Source organism: Photinus pyralis, unplaced genomic scaffold (assembly GCF_008802855.1).
Source record: "Photinus pyralis isolate 1611_PpyrPB1 unplaced genomic scaffold, Ppyr1.3 Ppyr1.4_LG2, whole genome shotgun sequence".
Lineage (NCBI taxonomy): Eukaryota > Metazoa > Arthropoda > Insecta > Coleoptera > Lampyridae > Photinus > Photinus pyralis.
Window position 1 is genome coordinate 33,021,665 of NW_022170403.1, and position 11,077 is coordinate 33,032,741.

The window sequence follows — 11,077 nt, forward strand, 5'->3', positions numbered from 1 at the left end:
CATGAGCATAAATACCACGAAAACTAAGGTCATGGCAATAGGAGCAGAAGAACTGAATCCAAAAATCACATTACGCGAGGAAACCATAGAACATGTTAAACAATTTAAGTATCTCGGGGTAATGATAGACGAAACAGGTAATGAAGATGCAGAAATCAACGCAAGAATTAACAACTCCTTAAAACTTTATTTCGCGATTAACAAAAGTTTCATAAGTAAAAAAGAAGTCTCAAAACAAACTAAAATAAATGTGTATAAGGCAGTGTACAGACCTATTTTGACATACGGGTGTGAAACGTGGGTGTTAACACAAAAACTTAAAAGTAAATTAACGGCTGTGGAGATGAAATATCTTAGACGAACAAAAGGTGTAACAAGAATGGACAGACTACGTAATGACCACATACGAAACGAACTGGACGTACAACCAATACTAAAATTCATTGAAAACAGACAATTAGCGTGGTGGGGGCACCTTCAAAGAATGGACAACGTAAGACAAGTGAAGCAGGTATGGGAATCCAGGAGCCAACACAAAAGAAAAAGGGGCAGACCGAAGATAACATGGGACGAGAACATAAGGAAGATACTAGAGGCGAGAAATACCACATGGAGAGCAGCAAAAACCCTGGCCAAGAATAAGAAAGAGTGGGCGAAATTTGTACACACATAAATACTACTTTTTTTTTATGAGAATTTACTTTTTTTTTCATTTTTAATGTAATCACAATGAAATTGTTTAAGTTAAATGTGAAGCTGTACTATAATACCTTTACACCTAAGGGTAGAAAGGTTTCATGATTATATATATATATTGTTGGCAAAGACGAGAGTCTCTGGCGATTGAGCACATACATTTTCGTTTATTGACCATCAGAATTAAACAAAGCCTGGAAGAGTGAAAACTTTTCTTTGCATTCTTCAAAAAAAGTAATAAACTGATGTTTGTGATTTTTTTTGGGGAATCATATTTTGTACTAGTAATGGAAAGAGTCCACATCTAAAAAATCCATGTTGTACTATGCTCAGTAGTCGTCCTTTCATGTTCATGTTTCACTGAAGAAGAGAAGTAAATACTTTTCGTGTAAGTTTCTGGGTATTGTTATCCATGCGCAATATTTTAACAACTCTTTTCCATCCATTACACATCTATGGGTTTGCCAGTTTGGATAAAGACTTACATGTTAGATTAGTATCATTATTTGGCTACGCGGACCTCATCTGGAGTTAAAAGTCAACACAAGTATTGTGAGTATCCCTTTAGGCCCTCGTTTAGGCCTTTACAATACCATTCATTCCCTTTCATATTTTTAAGGCATCATTCTATCCCCTAAGTCTGTAAGCTTACGATTTCCTAATTTTTGGATAACGCTGCACCTGTAGGCTCCAAATGACTGTAAAGTTGGTAGGTTTTATACTTGAGGAACTTTCTTACATTAAATTCATGAGTCAATTGCAATCACAGACGTCACTTATCGTCTTCTAACGTTTTAAAACTAAGTAATAAATTTTCAGACTGCAAGTCCTAAGGAAGAATCTCTGCACATAGCTTTTGAAGAAGCAAATCAGAGCCAGATAGTGGAAATTGATCCAATTTTTCTGCAACAACTGCAGATGAACGGTATACTAATGCAAGATAATATCAACGAAGAATTAGCCTCCCTCATACAAGTAGACGTGAACAATTGCGAAATTGCGAATGGTGAAACGATCGTCGACAATGCGGGCGAACTTCAAAAACGTAACGTGGTAAAAGATTACAGTTGCGAACTTTGTGACAAACGCTATGTCACCAAAGCGACGTTGACTAAACATCAGAAGAAAGTGCATGCAACCAATAATCAGTTTAAATGTACAAAATGTGATGACAAACTTGCCTCCAAAGAGGAATTGGACACTCATCTAAAATTACACTCAGGCTATCGACCCTTTTGTTGCCTATTGTGCGCAAATACGTTTAGAGAAGAAAAAAATCTGAAAACTCATATGAGACGGTAAAGTTTTTTGATATTTCCAGCGGTGATTTACTAATGTTTTTTATTTTAGAATTCATGGTGTATAGGGAAAAATTGTGAAAAACTACTGCAGGGTGTTCAAATGAAATGGTGCTCTAATTAAATATTTGTTTTTATATTAGTATCTAAGTGTGCATTTATATGGTTGATGTATAATGTTTACAGCGTTTCAGATCGAAAGTCTACCATTTGTCCTGCTTGCTTACAGTGGAAAATCGGTCTTATTTATTTCAAGTGTATAAATTGAAACGTGATGCTAAAATATAGATTGTCTCTCCGACGTTGAGTGAGTGCAGAGCATTTCTTTGACATTTTTCGTAAATTTAGTACATGTAAACAGGATGTGCAGACATGTGATGGTTAAAGTTGAGGAGAATATAATGAAACATTTTATTGCTATTACATAATACCTAAGGTTTACTGATTACATTTAAATCAATTTGTTGCTGCCTTCCTTCATTATTTATGTTTCTGTCTGGACACTGTTCAGTTTAAATTGAGCTACTTATTCCAAATGCACATTGAGATTTTCCTTCAACACTTTGGCGCCAGTGGTTAATTATCTGACCAAATACTATTTTAACATAACCATTTTGAATCCTTATTTTGTCCAAATCACAACCTAGAAATTAGACCAAACGAAATTGATGTCAATAATGGTTGTTTGGTTCTACTCCACATTTTATAACTATAAATTTGTTGAAGCAACTTTTTTTACACATTTTCCCCGTTTACACTTCAGCTGAGAAGGCACACAATGGAGGCTTTCTTCCCAGTGAGAACCAGAACCCGGTAGGTAGCGAGAAGAACGGAAAAAAGGAGAAAATATGCTATATTATAACTTCTTGTTCCCCACCTAATATTTTAAAACTTGTGATATTCAGCATCAGTAATAAATTAGAAGCAGGACTATTGAAAATGTAAAAAAATTTACCTAGTTAAGTGCTAAATTAATGTATGAGCTTGTCTGTGACCAAACCACGGCTGGGGTGCAGTCATTTGACTATATTGAAACAGAATTTTTTATCCTATGTTGGCCTAGTCATTTCATAAATCTCTCGCCAGGAAAGATTGCCGGTCACAGAACACTTCATCCCGATCTACAATAGTAGAGTATAGTGTCAATGTTAAAAGAAAAGACTTTTCGTTCAACATTGGCACGATCCTATTCCGGAAGTCGCTCGCATCTTAAGAAAAACATAGATTGTAGATCGACACAAAAGTGTACTGTGACCGGCAATCTTTCTTGGCGAGAATAATATGAGAGTATAATAATGTAGGTTATGTAGAAGATGCAAGCATATCGAGTAAGTAGATGCCTAACGTGTTGGTACGTCAAGAATTGTTCACAGTAGATGGCGCTTCTAGTATTTCTGCTAGTTTGATCAATAGTGATATTTGATCATATGCCTCACTTGGAAATCGTAAAGTCAGCTTTGCGCAGTGGCGATATTGTAACCGATGAAGTATAACTGAGGTGCAATTATTGCTAGTTGAAAACTTTATACCAATACCCCGCCAAGTGGACGTGAAATACCGTCCGCTAAGGCAATTTTTGACAACCTCTACGGGGGTTATTTATGAAACCAAACTAAATCTTCGTTTTTTATACTTATAGGCGTTTTGTGTATGTGTTGCGCTGGTTTTTCGACAGTGCAAATTTGAAATCATAATTAACTTGTACGTCCGTTCTATCCGATGCCGGATGCCAATCCTTTTTTGAACTCCCGTTAGATGTTAGTGCTTGTTCACAATGGACATAAGCGTTACAAAAACATAACAGATACATAAAACATAATATTGACATAAGACATAATTTTACGCAGGTGGAGAAAGTGTTCACAGTGACCGTAAGATTATAATTATCTGCGTAGGCGCAAATCAAAACGTCAAGAACATAACAATATTATTTGTGGTGTATATGTGTGTGCCACTGAGATGGAAATTTCAACAGTTTTATTGCTTTTACTGTTATGAAGACACAGAGACAAAGTTGTTACAAAACAAAAACGGCGTTGGTGGGTCAGACCTATAAATCGAGACCGAGAGAAAAGGGGAGAATTTAAGAATTTAAGCTTGTCTAGAAATGAAGCTGCATGATGAAGAATATGGTTTTTTTCATACACCAGGATTATTCGATCACCTATTAAACTTATATCTTTTGTCCCCTTTATTAAACAATTAGGGTTTTAATCGCACCAAACTAATTAATAATTCGACGTCTATACGTTTTCCATGTCGTGTTGGATATAATCAAAAAACAACACACGAAGGACCAAACCACACCAAACTATGAAATAATGCGCCAAAAACTATGTACCAATTTAAAAATAACCAGATTATGTTGGCAGAAGAGATGTCATCGACGTTAGACGTAGTAACTGAAATGTCAAACCAACAGCTGCGTCTTTGTACCCAACAGAAATACACCTAATTCCACTAGATTTTTCATAAAACCTACGTAAAGTTGAAACCGACCCAACTTTATGTATTTTTTATGTACCGTTTCGGTAGGACATAAAACATACGCAAACATTTACAAAAAAATAAAAATTATGTAATCATTGTGAACACATACGTTGGTTTGCTACTATTCAACATTATGAATTATGTATCTGTTATGTTTTTGTTATGCTTATGTCCATTGTGAACAAGCACTTAGATCGATAAGTGATACCATTTATCGATCTCCGGAAGGGGAAGGCGAACCAACTCACCCTAGAAAGGTACACTAGTCTCCACAGTTTCAATAAACGACTAGGCGTTCCGTAAAATGACGGATTTTTAAAAGACTATGACAACACAACACATGCAAAATGTAACGAAGAATGAAAATGAAAACGTGTCGTTACAATTTGGGTGAAGGGGGGAAAGATGCCCGTTATTGGTGGTACCCAAGGATGCTATATGTGGTACCATCCTGATCTGATCACACATTTGAGTTTTTACCAGAAAATTCAAAATGCGTCGGCGTAATAAAATCGATTTTTTCTACAACTGTCAAAAAAACCTGTCATTTTCTGACGGATTTCGAAACGCGAAATACTAGATTTTTAAACGGTTAATTAATAAATAAGTAAGGTTGCTATTGACAACGTGCGCGAAATCGTCAACAGTGAAAAAAAGTATTTCGCGCACGTGACAAAGTTGAACTTAAACAGCAAATTTAATTAACAATCGGTTCAGTTGTAGAAAAAATATTGTATATAACGCTAGCGCGAAGTTATTTCGCGCATTTGACTGATATTTTGACTCGGCTTCGCCTTGTCAAAATACCTTCAGTCTCAATGCGCGAAATTGAACTTCGCGCTCTTGGTATATAAATAACTAATTTTATTATACCTGAATGACAATCTCCGTTTTAAACACTCAAATGCGTGCGAAAAAAGGCCTTTAAAACACACGTGCTTTAAAGTTGCTAAGTAACGATACTTCAAGTATGACTTTTGCTGTCATCTGGATGAAATAAAAAATCCTCTTAGGTCGCTTTCTGTAAATGCAGAACATTTCTTTGGCTTTTGTACCTATCCTTTGGTTGAAGGTTTCACAAACGCGCGTAATTTAGGGTATGCTTCCAAATCTGTTCCACTTTTTAATCGCAGCATTGCTTTAAAGTTTTGAATGAATGCACCAAAATATAGAAGATTTTAAATACCTTTGACATTTCCTTCATATATGCCAGCATTATGGATGCATTTAAGACTGTATTCGTAAGTAACTTCCTATTCATCCATGGAAACAACTTTTCATATTCTTTATAATAGGCTTTACTGGATTGGATTTTACACCTACCAACGTTTGTTTATATTCTACAACAAGCTATTTAATGGACGGTGTATTATCTTTTTCAACGGAAATCGTTTCATTCACAAAGACGATGATTTTTATAAGCAAACGTCAAGTGACATTTCCATGGCAATCGTGAAATTACGAACACCCAGCCCACTTAAATAGACATGTATTCGAGTATAACGTCAATATGACTTCATTGTATTTCCTATTTTTAAATTATACTGCAGGTATAATAAAAAATACTATAAGATACACGTGTATAATTTATCTTTAAAGCACTTGCAACGTTAAAGGCACTCCGCTTTGCGTCGTGCCCTTAAACTCGTTGCGCGTGCTTTAAAGACTTGATTATACACTTGTATCTTAATATACTATTTTACACAGATTTCGCAATCCATGCAACCGTTGGGAGACATTGAAAATGATACGCGTAGTATGATCTTTGATGATACTTAATCGCATAAGGCCATATGTAAAACACAAATAACTCTTATTCACCTGCAGAGGTCAAGCTGACTTAGTGTCGCAAACGTAGGGTGAAGTGGGGAATCGCGGCCCCTTAATCAAGTTCTGTGATTGTGACCACATTTTTTAAGTTAGGGAAATGATTTATATACCAATATAAAGTTCAGACAATACACAATCCTACTTTATTGTCAAAACTTATTATTAACATAAATAAAAATATAGTTTTTTTTAAAAAACCAATAGTGGCCGGTAGTACCCGCACTTATAGTGAGGTAACCGCGACCAGGGGCTGCTATTACCAAAAAAAAAATATATATATATATATATATATATATATATTGAATAAATACTGAAATTTTGGTTTATTGGCAAAAATCGCAAACATAAGTATTTTTTCTGCTTTTCGCCGTCTGTGCATGCTTGATGATGATTTCTTCCAACTTCTCCATATTATGCAGATATCTTCTGTGATTTCTTTATCAGAATCTTCATCAACGGTTTGTAAGTTCTTGCGAACCATGGGGGTTGATATGTCACCAGATGACGGAAACACTTGTCTCTTAAATTTCCCCCAGCGACATCAGTCATCAGTCTGGTCTTACCCCATAAGCACATGCCTTTGCAGTGAGTTGTTATTTAAAAATGCTTAATGATATTGTAACTTTAAGACTTTGTTTGGTCTATAAAACTGAGATTCTTACCTTCAAAGTTGCACGATTCTTATAAGAAAAGGGTCACTTTCAGAAAATAATTTACTATTCACGTGTAGGTGTCTGGAGCACGTTCAAATTCAAACTAAGCGTTTCTTGTGAGAGGGTCACATGATTTCACTGTTATACCCATGTAAAGTTACTGGGATGGGGAGATACTGAATGTCCGGCATTACCCCCAGGGCCGGTATTTGAATTTGCCCACTTTACCCTAATAACCTTCTGAATTTTAGATTGAATGAATTAACAAGACATTATTGCGCACTATTAAGTAAATACCGTATCGATTGTATCCGCGACTTTTCCTTCACCTCCGATCACGACCGAGTACGGTAGATACCTACATCAATCATCACTTGATGCGACACCGTGTCTTTTCTGCTTGAACGAAACTTGTAACTTCATACTCATATAAGCTACGAAACAAGCATTTCCAATGCTAAAATGTGTTAGTTTCGTTGATAGAATTCCTATGTAACTACTTGGCAATAGTTATTTACATAATAATAACTCATGAAAGTGGTCGTTTACATGACGCGGAGGCTTATTGAAAAGAACGAGGACGCGCAGCGTCCGAGTATCTCTTTAATGCCTCCAAGTCATGTGGACTCACTTTCATGACATATTATGTATAAAATTTTACCTGAAACCGCAACATGTAGATAACTTTTCCAAATTAAATTATTCATGTGTGTGAAATTTTGATACCTAATCACGCATGCTAAAATCACTTTATTTAATTGTTTCCATAGATTTCAAAATAATTAAAACATTCAGTGTCATTTTTAATGCAGTTTGCAATTTATGCTTTGTACTTTTCAACTATACAGTCTTTATAACTAGGTACAAAAGCAGGTATCAGTGAAGAAGGGTACCTACGCGAGACGTTGTTGTAATGTAGCCGAAGCTGCGGCCGCCGTAGTGCAATATTCGCTCCCCAAAATCAAGAAAGAGGTACGAAAAGGCGTACAAACCTTTTAACTACTGGCGCAAAACTAAAGGAATAATTACTTCCACACATATTTCATTAATTGTTAGTAATTAAAAAACCATTATCTTTTTATTTAAAAATATCCACATAGTCTGCATTATAATAATTATCCAATCGGTGATTGAATAACTTATTCAATGAACGATCTAATTGTTATTTTGCATGTACTAGGACTCTAATGGGAGCCAGGGAAAAATATTACAGCACTAATCAGGTAAAGATCAACTTTCTAATGTTAAAATAGCCCTGAAATTTAGATTTTCTTGCCGGTTTCAGGTAAAATAAATAAAACATGTTTCCCTGAAATTCTGAGCAGGTGGAAGGTTTTCTTTATCTTTCTATATCTACACATAAGGATTGTTCTTTTATATTTTGTTGACACCTTTTTTTCTCTTTTAAGGAATTTTTCATGTCAAAAGGTAATCTATCTAAAAAAGAGGATTTTAGCCCGATTAGCCCACTCAAACGCATTCGTTAGAACTGTAGATGACGCAAAGCAAAGGTCAGTTGTGGGCCTCGCACAAACGTTGGCATTTAAAAGAAAACGCATAGCCGATTTGTTAGAATCTGATGCTCCGCTAGGCCTATGGTAAGCAGAAAATTATGTGCATCAATGTTTCTGTTGAAATCAAACTAGATTTGCTTTTGATTTCAAATCAGTTGTTCAGCTGATCTCATAGTGGAGGTGTAGGTAAATCAGTAAATAGTATACAAACACGCATTACATATTGTAACAAAACACCCTCTTTGCAAAACTGATCAAGTTGAAAGCTGCAGATTCTGTTACAATCACGGTTCAGTTTGCGGTAGTGTAGATGCAGCTCAAGCTATTCTTAGATCATAGTAACGAGTTCATTTTTCGGCAAAAATTTTGTTTGTTTGATTATTATTAAAAAATGGTTATACAATCCAGTTTCGCAATTAATTCATGATATAAATCATACATTGCTATCTTTGAAACTTCACTAAGATGTATTCTGCCCCCCGTAAGGCTAAAAACGTACGTATAGCATGTATAAGATTTTCGATTTGTAGGTACATACTACATACCTCGGTACATACCTACTATCTGAACCCTAGTCAACATCTACAGATCTTTGAATATCCAAATTGTCAGGAGGAAGTTTTAGTACCATTAAGGTACCCTAAAATATTAGCTGGTCAAAATATCAGCTAATAGTACATTAAACTTCCTATTAATTTTGGCTACACAGGATTACCACTTTGATGGGTTACAAATACATTCGTCATAATCCAAATTGTCCATAGGAGTTATTAGACTTTTACGTTCTGTCATATTGAACTGTTTCAACAACTGATTTGCTCTCGGCTTGATATATTATCCTCAGCCGCTAAAGTGCACCTACTGATGACTTTAATACTGAATACTTTAATTTGTATCGGGCACCAATACAGCGACTTAATTAATAGTGTAGGAACTTAACAAAATCCTGCATTATTGCTAGCTTTTTTATTAATCAGTTCAATTCTGTAACTAACAAGTTTGCAATATTACTAATCATAGCAAGATTGTTCACAGAAAATTCCAGCAATATTATGAGCATTCATAACAACTTGAACAATATTGCTAATATTACTACACTTTGTGAAACTAGTTAGAACTTAGTAACAGAGTGTTATCCCGGACCCAAATGAAATATCGGTTCCGGTTCTGTTTAGAATTTAAGCGAAAATATTTATACCGGTTCCAGTCCGCTTTCGGTTCTAAAAAAACGGTTCGGTTCTGATCATTTTTTCTGTCTATAATGGTTCTTTTCAGTTCTAATCTTATAGAAAGTATATCTACCATTCAAAACATTCATTATAACAATGTGATGTGTTAAAAAAAGAAGTAAAAAGTCACGAATACCAAAACGTGACGTATCGTCAGTGTAGCTAATTTACGACAAGGGGAATAAGGGAAGAATAGGGAAACATGTATTTAAACTTAATTTATTAATAAAAAACAGAAAAGATACACAAAAACTTATGTAAAAAATCATAACCTCGCCCCTCCTTTTATCACAATACTGGAAAAATTATACCGACACCACCACCCGTATTGCCTACAATTTCGACACCTTATTAAAAATGTATAATCCACCGATGGCAATCATAGAGTAATATTTTATCAATTTTCAGGAGGCGTTTGCCGGCGCGTCCTTCAACTTCCAATAACCTGTTAAGAACCGTAAAAAAACGAAAAGAACAAAAAAAATTATAGGGGTTCTGATTCTGAATCAGTTTCCATTTCTAAGGTTTTCGCCCTAAGACGAGTAACTTTAGCCCATTTTCCATGTATTGATCAGTAGTTCTCTGATGTTTACGATATTATGCGTTATGTTTACTAGAGATATCTATGTGAAAACTTAAAAAAAAAAAATCTCTATAAATAGGAAAGTTGACATTGCGCAATTTAATGAAAAAACTGCTCTAAACGATATTAATAAACTAGATGAATTATGGGAAAAATTCAACAGCGTTTAAAAATTCGTATTCAAACAATCCACCATGCCATATTTGAACGGGTGAAATATACATTTGCTAAGACTTTAACAACAGCACTTTACCTATATTGCTAGAGTCAAGCAATTGAACTGTTAAAAATTTTAGATATTGCTAAGTTTGTAAGTACAGAATATCAAGAAAAAACAATGGTCAAATCAGAGGAAAGATGCGCGATTAAAAAGTGATTATCATGCTTTAAAGACAACCAGAAAAAATTCCGATTACTTCCGAAGATGTGCCAGAAATATCGAAATTTACCGATTTCGTTTTCATTTTTAGCGCATTTTTTAAGAATAAAAAAAAGTGCTATTGTTTGCATTTTGTCCGTCCGTCCGTCAGTTCGTCCGTCCGTCCGAACCCACTTCTACCGTTTTGAACTACTTCTAGGGGAATAGTCCTAGAGTCCTGGAATTTTTTGCAGTAGGTAGCCTATACCTTGAAGGTGTGCCAGACGGCTACCAAATTTCGCTGTCTAAAAGGGGGGCCCCCACGAATTATTTCCTGAGATGCTGTTTTTGAAACTAAAACGTGCATAGCTTTTACATACGACAACCAATTGGTTTCAAATTTTGCATACGCATATGCCTTTAGTG

The 11,077-nt window shown here is 35.2% G+C and overlaps 1 protein-coding gene and 1 non-coding gene across 2 annotated transcripts; both read left to right on the top strand.

Annotated features, from left to right (window-relative positions):
* Nucleotides 1-1,482: 1,482 nt before the first annotated feature.
* LOC116164128 (zinc finger imprinted 3-like) lies at nt 1,483-2,417 on the top strand. The gene is made up of 2 exons (XM_031478259.1): nt 1,483-1,994; nt 2,047-2,417. Exons 1-2 carry the CDS (start codon nt 1,615-1,617, stop codon nt 2,060-2,062), a joined length of 396 nt encoding a protein of 131 aa, XP_031334119.1. The 5' UTR covers nt 1,483-1,614; the 3' UTR covers nt 2,063-2,417.
* Nucleotides 2,418-3,447: 1,030 nt separating this feature from the next.
* LOC116165200 lies at nt 3,448-3,589 on the top strand. Its single transcript, XR_004144104.1, has one exon. It is a non-coding gene; the product is annotated as a U4 spliceosomal RNA (small nuclear RNA).
* Nucleotides 3,590-11,077: the final 7,488 nt, after the last annotated feature.

Excerpts from the sequence above, each read along its gene's own strand:
- LOC116164128 (XM_031478259.1), top strand. The coding sequence starts at position 1,615 with ATGAACGGTATACTAATGCAAGATAATATCAACGAAGAATTAGCCTCC.